The sequence below is a fragment of the Tiliqua scincoides genome, chromosome 8 (genome assembly GCF_035046505.1).
Source record: "Tiliqua scincoides isolate rTilSci1 chromosome 8, rTilSci1.hap2, whole genome shotgun sequence".
NCBI classification, from domain to species: Eukaryota; Metazoa; Chordata; class Lepidosauria; order Squamata; family Scincidae; genus Tiliqua; species Tiliqua scincoides.
This window is the reverse complement of record NC_089828.1, coordinates 3015572-3027610: the sequence shown is the minus strand read 5'-3', so window position 1 is coordinate 3027610 and position 12039 is coordinate 3015572. Positions and strand designations below refer to the sequence as shown.

General features: G+C 43.5%; 1 protein-coding gene across 5 annotated transcripts in view; it reads left to right on the top strand.

Annotated features, from left to right (window-relative positions):
- AKAP13 (A-kinase anchoring protein 13) overlaps positions 1 to 12039 on the top strand; it is a 219914-nt gene that overhangs the window by 144431 nt on the left and 63444 nt on the right. For all 5 annotated transcript variants that reach the window (XM_066636597.1, XM_066636598.1, XM_066636595.1 and 2 more), the window contains 2 exons: positions 2148 to 2229; positions 8812 to 8948. In XM_066636597.1, coding sequence (XP_066492694.1) covers positions 2148 to 2229; positions 8812 to 8948 — 219 coding nt within the window. The remainder of the gene's footprint in view (positions 1 to 2147; positions 2230 to 8811; positions 8949 to 12039) is intronic.

Sequence of the window (12039 nt, the reverse complement as noted above, 5' to 3'; positions counted from 1 at the left end):
GGCTTGAAGCCAGTTGGACCAGTTGATCCTAACTGGGCCTCACGCCTAAGGGGGCCCTGCACTAGGGGAATATAGTCTAGTCAAATACACGCAACACATTGCAAAGAACTTTTTTTTTTAAGAAAAAAAATTGACTAAATCATTTCACGGTCACTAAAACAAGTGACTTTGTAGCTAATTACTTTTTAAAAGGAATCTGCACTTTTTGTTTGTTTTACTTGTTGGCTCAAGTGATTTCAATTTTATATTAAAATGTGCTTGGATCCATTTGGTACATGAACTTTTTTTCAGCACATGTTTTGACTGATTTCCATTCTACCATAGGGAGAAAGAGTCTATAATTATATTTATCTACAGACTGGCTGTGAACCTTGGGGCATGCAAAATTGGGCTGGATCTGGAAGTATTTATAGCCAGTGGGAGGCCTGGGGTTGGAGCCAAAGTGGTGTCAGAGGGTCCCAGTCCTAGCACGGGTCCCACTCAGCACTTCTGGTGCTAAACCGAACACTGTTCTTGTTCACGTTTCCAGTGAAATTCAAGTGGGGAGGGCACCGTAGAGTTTATCTACAACTCTTAGCAGCATCCATAGAAAGTCATAGCCGGTACCATCAGCTCAAGCTGTATGTCATTCCTGAATATTTTTCCCCATTAGTTGTGGGTGAAGCATGAGTGAGGATAGTACAGTTTCTCTTTCTCTCTGCTTGTAGCCTTATTGCAGGTATACCTGCATCTGTACCAGGAAGTTCAGGTTCAAGTCCAGTTGCTCTTGATAGTGTTGGAGTCAGTGACTAAAACAACCTTCTAGCTATGAGGGTTCTTATCGCACACCTCTTATCCTAGTTCCCCCTTTCCACAATGCTCCTTGATGTCTGTTTCTATCTTGAGGTTCCATAAGAACATAAGAACAGCCCCACTGGATCAGGCCATAGGCCCATCTAGTCCAGCTTCCTGTATCTCACAGCGGCCCACCAAATGCCCCAGGGAGCACACCAGATAACAAGAGACCTCATCCTGGTGCCCTCCCTTGCATCTGGCATCCTGACATAACCCATTTCTAAAATCAGGAGATTGCACATACACATCATGGCTTGTACCCCGTAATGGATTTTTCCTCCAGAAACTTGTCCTTTTAAAGGCGTCCAGGCCAGTCGCCATTACCACATCCTGTGGCAAAGAGTTCCACAGACCAACCACACGCTGAGTAAAGAAATATTTTCTTTTGTCTATTCTAACTCTCCCAACACTCAATTTGAGTGGATGTCCCCTGGTTCTGGTGTTATGTGAGAGTGTAAAGAGCATCTCCCTATCCACTCTGTCCATCCCCTGAATAATTTTTATGTCTCAATCATGTCCCCCCTCAGGCGTCTCTTTTCTGCCTTTTTAATGGGCAGCAGGTAGAAAGTAACTTTCCACATAAGAGAGAAGGATTTGGAAACCAGAAGTTGGAAAATGAAATGGAATTTAGTTAGTATTTTATATAGAATGACATTTCTGTATGGTGTGTGTTTATATATCTCTGTCCCCCTTCGCTAGACATTCTGTGTCCGTCTACAAATCTTCAGAAATACCTGAAGCAAAGTTAGGTTTTATTTTAACAAATCAACGTCAAGACATTTTTTCTTTCTCTCCAAGTGTTTTGAACGCCTAACTGTGCTTTCAGGTGGAAGATACAAGGTGAACACCAGAAGTTTCTTTTAGCAGGCTGAAGGGGGAAAAAAAATATGCGTTCTTTGTACACTTAGAAGCTAAATTAAAGTGTTGTTGAAGGAAATGTAGGCCCTAGAGTTTTACAAGGAAGTGAAAGCTAAAAATAATGTGCTTTCTCCTGTTTTTTGTTTTCTCTGGAGTGGAATTTTGCTTGATTTATGGCTCGGTCAGCAAGGTTGAATCTGGTGTAACATGTGAATCTTGAAAGATTTTCCAGTGTTAAGGGTGAAATGCACTAAAGTGACATAGGGGTAGAAAGTAGACCATGAGATCAGTTTAATTCAGGATCATTCATGAGAACAATCCATCCCCCCATGATTGGTTTATCATCTTTCTTATGTAGTGATGGTGTGGTGTAAAATCATTGCAGCTCTTGTGTATAAAGGCTATCTTTGAAAATATTCTCATGTTAATTTGTTGCTTCTCTGCTTTTTTCTTAGATTAACCGTGAAAACTGGAGTCCTGTTGAACCTTCCCCAGATCCCCCACTGCTGAAGCTGAAGCACTCTTGTAATGTTACAGGTAGGAGGAATTATTTATGATTCAAGATATTAAAAAAAACAACAGAAAGGTGATGAGTTCTAGTGTGCTAGCGTCTTCTGGGGCAGCAATTTTCAACCTTTATTCTCATGGCATTTTTAATCTTTTAAATCTGAAGTGATTTTTAATCTTTTTCATCTCACAGCACAGTGACAAGGCACTAAAATGGTCAAGACACACCACCAGGTTTTTGACAATTGACAGGCCACACCATGCTGCCAGTGGGGGGGTTCACATCTCCCATTGGCCCTATTAATAAATGACCTTCCCCTAAATTCCTGTGGCACACCTGTGGACCACTTGCGTCACACCAGCGTACCATGGCACAGTGGTTGAAAATGGCTGTTCTAAGGTTCTGTTTCTAGGGCAAGTGTCTGTAATAACAAATTGTCTGTCCCTCATCCCTTGCCAGCAGAACAGAGACAATTCATTACTATTATAGAGTTACCCTAGAACCACAGAGACACAGAAACTGAGTTTTTCAGTAATTTTCAATCACTGCGCTCCCTGCAGCACACCTGCGAATCTTTCACAGCACATCAGTGTGCTGTGGCACACTGGTTGAAAATGGCTGTCTTGGGACAAGGCATGCAAACATTTGATTTCTTGGAACTCTTTACAAGGCAGAATTTGGCTTGGTTACTTTCCAAACTCAATTCAGGCAGCTGACTCTGATCTTTTTTTTTAAACCTGGTATACTGGGACAGTGAGGGGGCAGAAGAGAGATTGGCATCTACTGATATCCCGCCCTTTGAATTTATGCACATCTCTGAAATGAGTTGGACCCTTGATGTGGCTTCGTAAGGCTCAGTACTGTCAGTACAGACTGGTAGTGACTCTCCAAGGTTTTGGACTTGGTCTTTCCTAGTCCTGACAGGGATTAAACCTGGACCGTTCAGTATCCAAAGCATATGACTCCACCACTGAGCCATGACCATTGCCCAAATGCAATCAGATCACTGCCTCATCAAGGCCAGTATTGTGTCCTCTGACTAGCCATGGGTCTGCATGACTTGAGTCACAGATCTTTCTCAGTCCTCTGAGTTCCCCTTTAATTGGATGTGCAGACTGTACTGGAGCCTCACAGCCCAATCCTATCCACACTTTCCTGATAGTAAGCCCTATTGACCCTAAGGGGGCTTACTTCTGAGTAGACATGCATAGGATTGGGCTGTCAGCTGTTTCCCTAAAACTTTGGTGATTAAGATGTGACTTTTTTTCTTTTGCTGCAATTATGGCAGAAGCCTGGCAGGTGGGGGTTTCCTTCCCAAAATTATTAAAAACAGGAATGCTGTTTTGGCAAGTGTATACCCACTTTTTCACATATGCACAGAGGTTACCTTGTGTGAGTCATTGGAGGCTAAGAGTCATTTTCAGTGTGCCTGTTTTGAATCTATTGAGAGTCCATTCTTGAGAAATAGTAGTGCACTGCTCTCTATGTTAATGCTTCACCTTGCCTCTGACTAAGACACATTACATCACGATGCCCGTCACTTTCAGACCTCTGTACCTGTTAAAAGTTAACCACCTGAAGGTGATGTAATCAGCTGAGCAGCTAGCTTCAGAGCAAACTGACTCATGGATGCAGTGGATGACTAAATGCCCACTTTGAAGGCATTTCTTCATTGTATGTTCCTTCAAAGGAAGTGGGTGGGAAGGTGCAATATTCATGAAACAGTTTTGCTTTTTAAACTGGGAGCTTTGGGAAGCCCTGTTTTTGTGCTTTACAGTTGTGCTTCAGGATTATCAAAGATAAAAATATCAGGTTAGGGTCACTGTCTTCTCTCCAGACCAGGGAAAATCTGAGGGCTGAACTACACCTCATATTGGATCTTCATGAGTGGGTCTCGCAACAAAAGTTTTTTTTTCTTGTAGAAACATCCATGCAGGAGAGAGATGACAACTTGATTTGGTTGGGATGGTCAGACCTTCTTCCCCAACTCTGTGATCCAAATCTGCTCCAAATCTGGTGGGCCACTGTGAGATACAGGAAGCTGGATTAGATGGGCCTTTGGCCTGATCCAGCAGGGCTCTTCTTATATTCTTCCCCCACCCATGCTGCTATTAGCCTTAGAGGATTTCCCAGAGCTGTCCAATACATCTTGAATCCTGATGTCTCTGGGTTGGGCCAGTCATCTTCCCTTGGTGGTTTGTGATTGCACCCATCTATAGAGGTGGGTGAAAACAGTTCCCTCCCCATGGATTTTGGTGTTTGCCAAAGTTATGAGTTCATTCCAAGAATGCATTTTAATAAATTATAATTGCTTTAAAAGTGTACTAGGTAGGAGATGTAGGTGCAGATGCAGCCGCATGCATGTAGATAATGCATTTTTTTGGTAGTTTTTGGGTGGTTTTTTGTTTTTTTACAAAAATGAGAAGTGCAGGAAGTGGTGTTATGTGTTTTTATTTCATTATTGCCAAAAAAAAAACCCAACTCTATCTATCTGTTAAATCATATTCTTTATGTAGAGGTGTTTGTAAACAGTGTTATTTATTTTACTCAGAAGGAAGCCCATTGTGTTCAGTTAAGACTTTGGCTGCAGACCTATCTTACTCACCAGAAACAAACACTTCTATCTATAGGATGTGAAAAATTGTATCAGTATTGATAGCCGCTTTGAGTGCCCAGCAGGGAGAGAAAGCGGGGTAAAAATTCTGTAGATTAATTAATGTTGTTCACTGGAATATGAATCAAAGTTCTCTTGAAAGCAAAGTATGAGCTGTTAACTCAAGATATGGAGCCACCCACTTGATTTTCCTCCGATGAGAAATGAGCCAAGGATGGTGACACCCATCATTATGTCAAATTTGAGTTTCTCAGGAGGTGTAAAGCACGTGTGCTGGGAAAGTGGCCATCCTTCCAGCTGTTTTCTGATGGTGTTCTTGTTGCTGAAGGCTTATCAGACCATCAGTAGAGGTGGAGATGATCTCAGATTGTGCAGCCTGTGTGTTCTTTTAACAAATGAAAACATAAAAAAGAAATTAGTTTTCACTGAAAAGAGGAGGGCATGCTTCCAGTGCAGCTTTTGGACTTGGAAAGTGTTCAGTGCTCATAAGATAAATGCATGCTACATTGTCTGCGCTCATCTCTTCCTTGTTTCTTCTGCATGTTTGGAATCATCACTGACTCCAGAGGAAAGTAAGAAAATCCCCAACCAGCTTTATATCCCATGCATCTGCCTCCAAAAGGAGGATTTGTTCTGTTTCAAGTCGCCTGTCATTGTGTGTTTAAAACTGTTGTCATTTGACACTTTTACTGAAAGGGTGTTGGCATCAGTTAGATCAGTGGTTCTCACACATTTAGCACCAGGACCCACTTAGAATGAGAATCTGTCAGGGCCCACCGGAAGTGATGTCATGACAGGAAGCAGTATCATCAAGCAGGAAAATTTCTAACAATCCCAGTCTGCAATCCTACCCACACTTACCCAGGAATAAGTCTCATTTGGTATCATTGTTAAAAGAATGTACATACATTTTAGCTTGTTAAAAGCTCAGATCTGTAACGTTTCCCCAAATGCAATCACATACCGTGTCTAGACCATCAAGTCTAATATATTTAAAAAACATATTGAAATGAATGGGGACCCACCTGAAATTGGCTTGTGACCCACACAGTGGGTCCTGACCCACAGTTTCAGAAACAACTGCTATACAGTATATGAGTGATTTTCAACCTTTTTCATCTTAGGGCACACCGGCAAGGCACTAAAATGGTCAAGGCACACCATTGGTTTTTTGACAAGTGACAAGGCACACTGTGCTGTCAATGGGGGACTTACATCTCCCAATAGCCGTACGAATAAATGACCCTCTCCCAAATTCCCGCGGCACACCTGGGGACCATTTGCGGCACACCAGTGTGCCACGGCACAGTGGTTGAAAATGGCTGCAGTATATAGACTATACTCCGTACTTGGTATTTGTCTAGCACTTTCTGAGTGTACAAAATGTTTCACATCTGTTCTCTTGATGTAATCTTTATCATAGCTCTATAACTTAAGGAAGTTTCATTATTTCAGCAGGGGAGCTAAGGTTTCTAGCGAGTGACTTTTTTAAGATCACTTAGTGAATCCTTGGCAAAGGTGAGACTCAAACCAGGCAAATCCTGATTCACTGCTTAGTCTCTTAGCCTTTGTGTGTTGGCAGTTTGGTTTTGAACCAAATCGCAGCCTATGTTTTATCCAAACGCACAAAGGTGTGTTTTCAGCAGCCGTAGTTCACAAACCAAGATATCTTGATTCGTTAACTAGCTGTGGTTTGTACAAGCTACAGTTTCCTATATTTGGATGAAATGGGTGTGTTTTGCAAACTGCCAACACAAGCTTCCAGTTTCTTTGCCATGCACGTGAAGGAGGAGAGAGAAGGCAAGTCTAAAGCTCTTGTCTGCCTGTTTTCTTAAGGATCTCTAAACTTTTCGGCCGAAGGGCCGCATCAAATATCTGGTACAGTGTGGAGGGCCAGAAAAAAAAATTAAATAAATACATTAGAGATGGAATTTAGATGAATGAATAAAGGAATGGGCTCAAATGCCCAGGATTTTACCAAATACCAACACAGCCCAAGAAATAAAGCACACGCTTAAATTGACCCCCATTCCCCTACCCCACAAGCACAACTCCAGTTGTGTTTGATCAACTAGGCTGGAACTCTTGGGATCAGAAGCTGGCCATGGGCCGGATAGAGGCTGGCCGTGGGCCGCATCTGGCCCCCGGACCGGGGTTTGGAGACCTGTGTGCCAAACCATGGGTTGTTGCAGTGTCTGAACTGTGCATGCGTGGATGTGTAAAAGAGAGTAATGTGTGTGCTCATACTTGTAGGAGGTTAAGGGTTGAAGGGGGGGGGAAGGATGTCTAAAGTATCAGGAGCCACTGGAGGTCTCAGATAGAATCCTCTATAATTTTACCCGGTACGATCATTTTAAAAATTCATTTAAAATAATTAGAGTTGGTGTTTGGATATGTTCTGTTTTTTTGTTTAAATTTTTAGTCTATTTAATACCAGGATCTGGTTTGTAAAATGCTTTTTGCGAGAGGAGAAGGTTCAAGAGGAAAGCCAATGGCCCTGCTTCTTTGTCCAGCCCCTCTTGCCCTTTTGCCGACCTTGTTGCACCTTTCGGCATGTGTGCTGACTAAGTTCCCTGGGCGAGGGGTCTGCCTGATGGCCAGTCTGAAACTTCCCTTCCAGTTTTCCGTCTGACCGTTTTCGCGGAGTTGGTTTGTTTTTCAGTCTGGAATGTAGACATGCTCTGTTAAGCTGCCAGCTGGATGGATGGGAATGCTGGCTTGCAAATTGTTTCAACTTCTTTTTCTCTCCCCCCCTCCCCTTTCCAGCCCACCCTGCTGCCTCCTCCTTCCCTTTCCCCTCTGTGATGGAAAATAAATTCAGACTTTCCAGGTTGGGCTGAAAGCGGAGAAGGTGCGAGGAAGGAGACCGCACCTGATGCAATAAGAATGCTCCCCTCTGCGGCATGGCAAGCACTGTAGAACACGGGTGTTTCCAGGCTGGACCCCCTTGCTGCTAAGCAGGATTTCTTGACCACAAGAGATGGCTTTTGGCAGCGGTGGTGATAGTGAACTGGCTCAAGTGTAATAGCTACAGGGGTGAGCCAGGAAGCCACTGGCTCAACTGTCAGAATGAATGAATCGACTTGAAAACCGTCGTTAAAGATGCTCCTGATTAATCAAGTAGCAGCCATCTTAAAAATAATCAGTTAACTTTCATGCCACCCATGAACATTCCTGGGCATAAGAGAGAAAAGGCAATGCCCTTCCTGAGAGGTAGCTGGCTATGACCCATGTGCATCACTAAAAAAAGGCGTGTTTTTCTTTCTTTAAATGATTTTTATGGGTTATCAGAGTGGTGGCCAAGTATCCAAAGCTGAAAATAAAGACACACGCCTTTATGGTGGTTCCCAACTGTTGAAATTTGATTTATCTGATTTTAAGATATGATAGGGGCAGATCAGGCTTGTTAACTGTAGAACATACGTTGTGTTCTGCATGTAAATTTATTATGCCAATAAAGGTTCTGATATTGATACTGAAATGATTTACATTCCACCTGTCCCTCCTTCCACATGAATGGGAGTGTTCAAGATAGGATACAGCATGGAGGGGGGGGAACCAGTAAAATGCCAAAATGGGAACAAAATGTAAAATGCAATAGTTACAAAAATAATAAAGAATAATGCAATAAAAAAATAAAATGTTTAGAGCAATTGCCTTTTTTGATATGCAGATTTAATTGATTTCTTATTTGGCTGTGGTTCTTGTGAGAAATCGGCTAGTTTTTTTTTTCCCCCTTTGGTAACAGTCCTAATTGTGATACTTTCTGGTTTGCATTTTTTTTTCCTGTGCGAAACAGTGCATGATAAAATGTTTTGCTGTAGTCTGTACAACAGCCCTGTAAGGTAGGTTGGTATTATTGTCCCTTTCTCCATTGCAGATTAAGGAGCTTGCCTCTCTGTCTTCTGTCGCTGGTGTTACCCCAGTTTTTAAAAGGCTGGATATCAGTTTGATATCAGCAGATGTTGTATCACATTTTTTTTTACTTTTCCCTCAGAAAAGAATAATTATCTGGAGGATGACCTAAGCAGTGATTGCACTTCCTCACGAGACATCTTTAAAAGGGAATCGGGGAGCGAATCCGACCTTTTTCCTCTGCCAGGTGATGGGATGGATGAGATAGACTTTGGGAAGGTAAGTCTGCAATCCTTGTCATGCTTGAACTTTCCTTCCAAGGGTATAGGCGTGTGGTCTTTTCTAAGGAGAACACTTCTGCGTATTGAGTTAGTTTTCTCTTTGACAATCAAGGAAAGCATTTGGTAGCTGGGATTTCTTGTATACACTGCAAAATATAATCCATATCCGTTGCAAGTTACTTTTGGGGCTCTGAGTTTTTTGCTGTGAAAGTGTTTGTGACAAAAAAGCGTTGTGAGGTGGGGGACAGGTGTATTTTTGTTTAGTACTGTAGTTCTCAAACTTTATTGTTCCGGGACCCACTTTTTAGAATGACACTCTGTCGGGACCCCTAGAAGTGATGTCATGGCCTGAAGTGGCATCATCAAGCAGGAATATTTTTAACACAGATTAGACAAAATCAAATCAATCAAGTGAATTAAAAACTTGCTGTAAAGTTTAAAAATTTATTTAAAATAAAGAACCACCCTCCTAACCCTCCCAACCAGTTGCTGATCTGTCCCCAAACATCCCAAAAGTTGCAGTCTTATCCACACTTACTCATTGGAGTAAGCCCCATTGACTATCCTTGTCAAAAGCATATACTTTAAAAGTGTTAAAAGTAAAGCTCTGTAACATTTTCCCCAAATGCAGTCACATACCGTGGTAGCACCAAGTCTATTAAAATTAAAATGCACTTATAAAATAAAATAAAATTCATTGAAATGAATGAGGACCCACCTAAAATTGGCTTGCGACCCAGCTAGTGAGTCCTGACCCACAGTTTGAGAAATGAAATGACACTTGTGAGTCATTTTTCATGTCTGTTGGCAGCCATTCTGTCTCCCTTCTCTTGTTTTACCACTTTTTTCCTCTCTCACTGTGTGATCTCAGCCAGTAAGAGATCACATGGTGAACATGATGATGTCACAGTGCTGTGTAGCCAGTCCGATGTAACTGCATAGCATCATCACTGAGGGCAAATGCAGCCGCCTTGACCTATGTGGAGGTGGGGGTGGGAGAAATGTCCGTGTAGTGTTGGGGCAGCTGGACAACATGTCAGAAGTTCTCATACTGCAGTGCTGCAGTTTCATTGCTTCCACCTTGTCCAGCATCTTGCTTTCCCACAGTGGCCAACCAGATGCTTTCAGGAGGACCACCCGCAGGGCATAAAGCCCTCTCCTGCCTTGTCCACATCGTACCTGGTATTTAGAGGTACACTGCTTCTGAACCTGGACTTCCAGTTGATTGTCATGATTTGTAGCCATCGATGGATCTGTCCTCTGTGATTTCACATTGATTTGGACATTGCAGCACAACCTTCGTGTCTGAGTGAATCATTCTGTCTGATTCAATTTCCTACAGCCTTCTCTGTTAATCCTGGCCCTGAATCATTCTTGTCCAGTGCCCTTTGGGCCAAATCCTAACCAGCTTTCTAGCACTGACATAGCTGTGCCAATGGGGTATGTGCTGCATCCTGCAGTTGGGTGGCAGTCGTGGAGGCTTCCTCAAGGTAAGGGAGTGTTTGTTCCTTTACCTTGGAGCTGCATTGCCCTTAGCTCGCTGCTGGAAAGTTGGTTAGGATTGCAACCTTACTGTGTTAAGGCCTCATTGCTTTTCAGGATCATGGCACAACTTGTGAGAACGGTCCTGTCTAGATGCTGCCAGACAAGCAGATCCCTTGTATTTAGTGCTTGTTTCATTTTTATCCTGTACTTCCTCTGAGGAGCTTGGGATGGGGCATACGACCCCCTTCACTTTATCCCCACAACAGCCCAGATGAGGGAGGCTAGTCTGAGCGAGAGTGCCTGGGCTACGGTTGTCCGGTGAGCCATATTGCCAAATATGGATTCGAATCTGGAGACCCAGATTCAGTCTGGGTCTCCAGGACCCAGTCCTGGTCTGCTGCTGTAGACCCCTACCCCTTAGTGCAGCTATTTTCAACCACTGTGCCGTGGCACATTGGTGTGCCTCGAATGGTCTCTAGGTGTGCCGCAGGAGTTTGGGGGAGGGTCATTTATTAGTAGGGCCAATGGGGGTATGAGCTCCCCACGAGCAGCATGGTGTGCCTTGTCAATTGTCAAAAAGCTCTTGGTGTGCCTTGACCATTTTAGCACCTTATCAATGTGCCATGAGATGAAAAAGGTTGAAAACCACTGCCTTAGTGGCTCGTAGTCCGCACTCAGTGGTGTTTCAGCCTTCATGGAGCCACAGGGGTTCCGGCCACCAGATTAATGGTGGCAGATGTAAAGCAAGGAAAGAAAGGGAGAGGGCCTTAGGTATGACACCCAACTCTTCCAGCCTTGTATGCAGTCAGGGAGTGGCTGAGGAAAGGGTGAAGCACGAAGATGCTTTTCGTCTACTGAGTTCTGGCTTTGGCTTCTCAAAACAAATCGCTAATGCAGTTCAGGTTTTCACCACAAATAGTTCTCTCAGTAGTTGGCCTCGTCACAACAATGCTCTGTTCTGTCGTCTTGTCTAAAAAAAAATAATAATAATAATAAGGAAAAGTTTTGTACATGCGCCTGTGTAACGGCGCACCAAAGAATTAAAAGGAAAGTGTTTCTCACTCTGGTATTTAGAGCAGGGTATTGAAGCCAGATGAGAGCACATTCCCCAAAGTGTTTTCAAGGCAACTTGGACCACATAATCACTGCCAGGGATGCCTGCGTTGTGTGCCAGGCGGCACTAATAGGCTCAAGTATGCCTGGCAGCGACCAAGCCATCATGTCGGAGGCATCCAGTGCTCTCTGCCGGGGCAGGCTGGTGACCTGCAGCAAAGATCCGTTCTCCTCTCCCTGTCACTAAACTAACACTGGCGTCATCCAGAAGAGAGGGGTGCAAAGGGACTGCCTGACTTAGCCCCATGGCACAGCCAACAGACTCTGGGAATCTCAGGAGCATCACCATTGTCCAGAAACCATGTGTGGTCTCATCCTGGATGTGCAGTGGAGCGTGCTGGGAAGGCAGTATTAATCAGGCTACCCCACAGTTACAGGGAAGACGCTTCCCCTTTGTTCTAGAACTGCTGGAGGAAAATATCTGTGCAGAAGTGCCTTCAATTTTAATCCAGAACAAACCCTGCACTTCAGACATTAAAAGTTTGAGGATC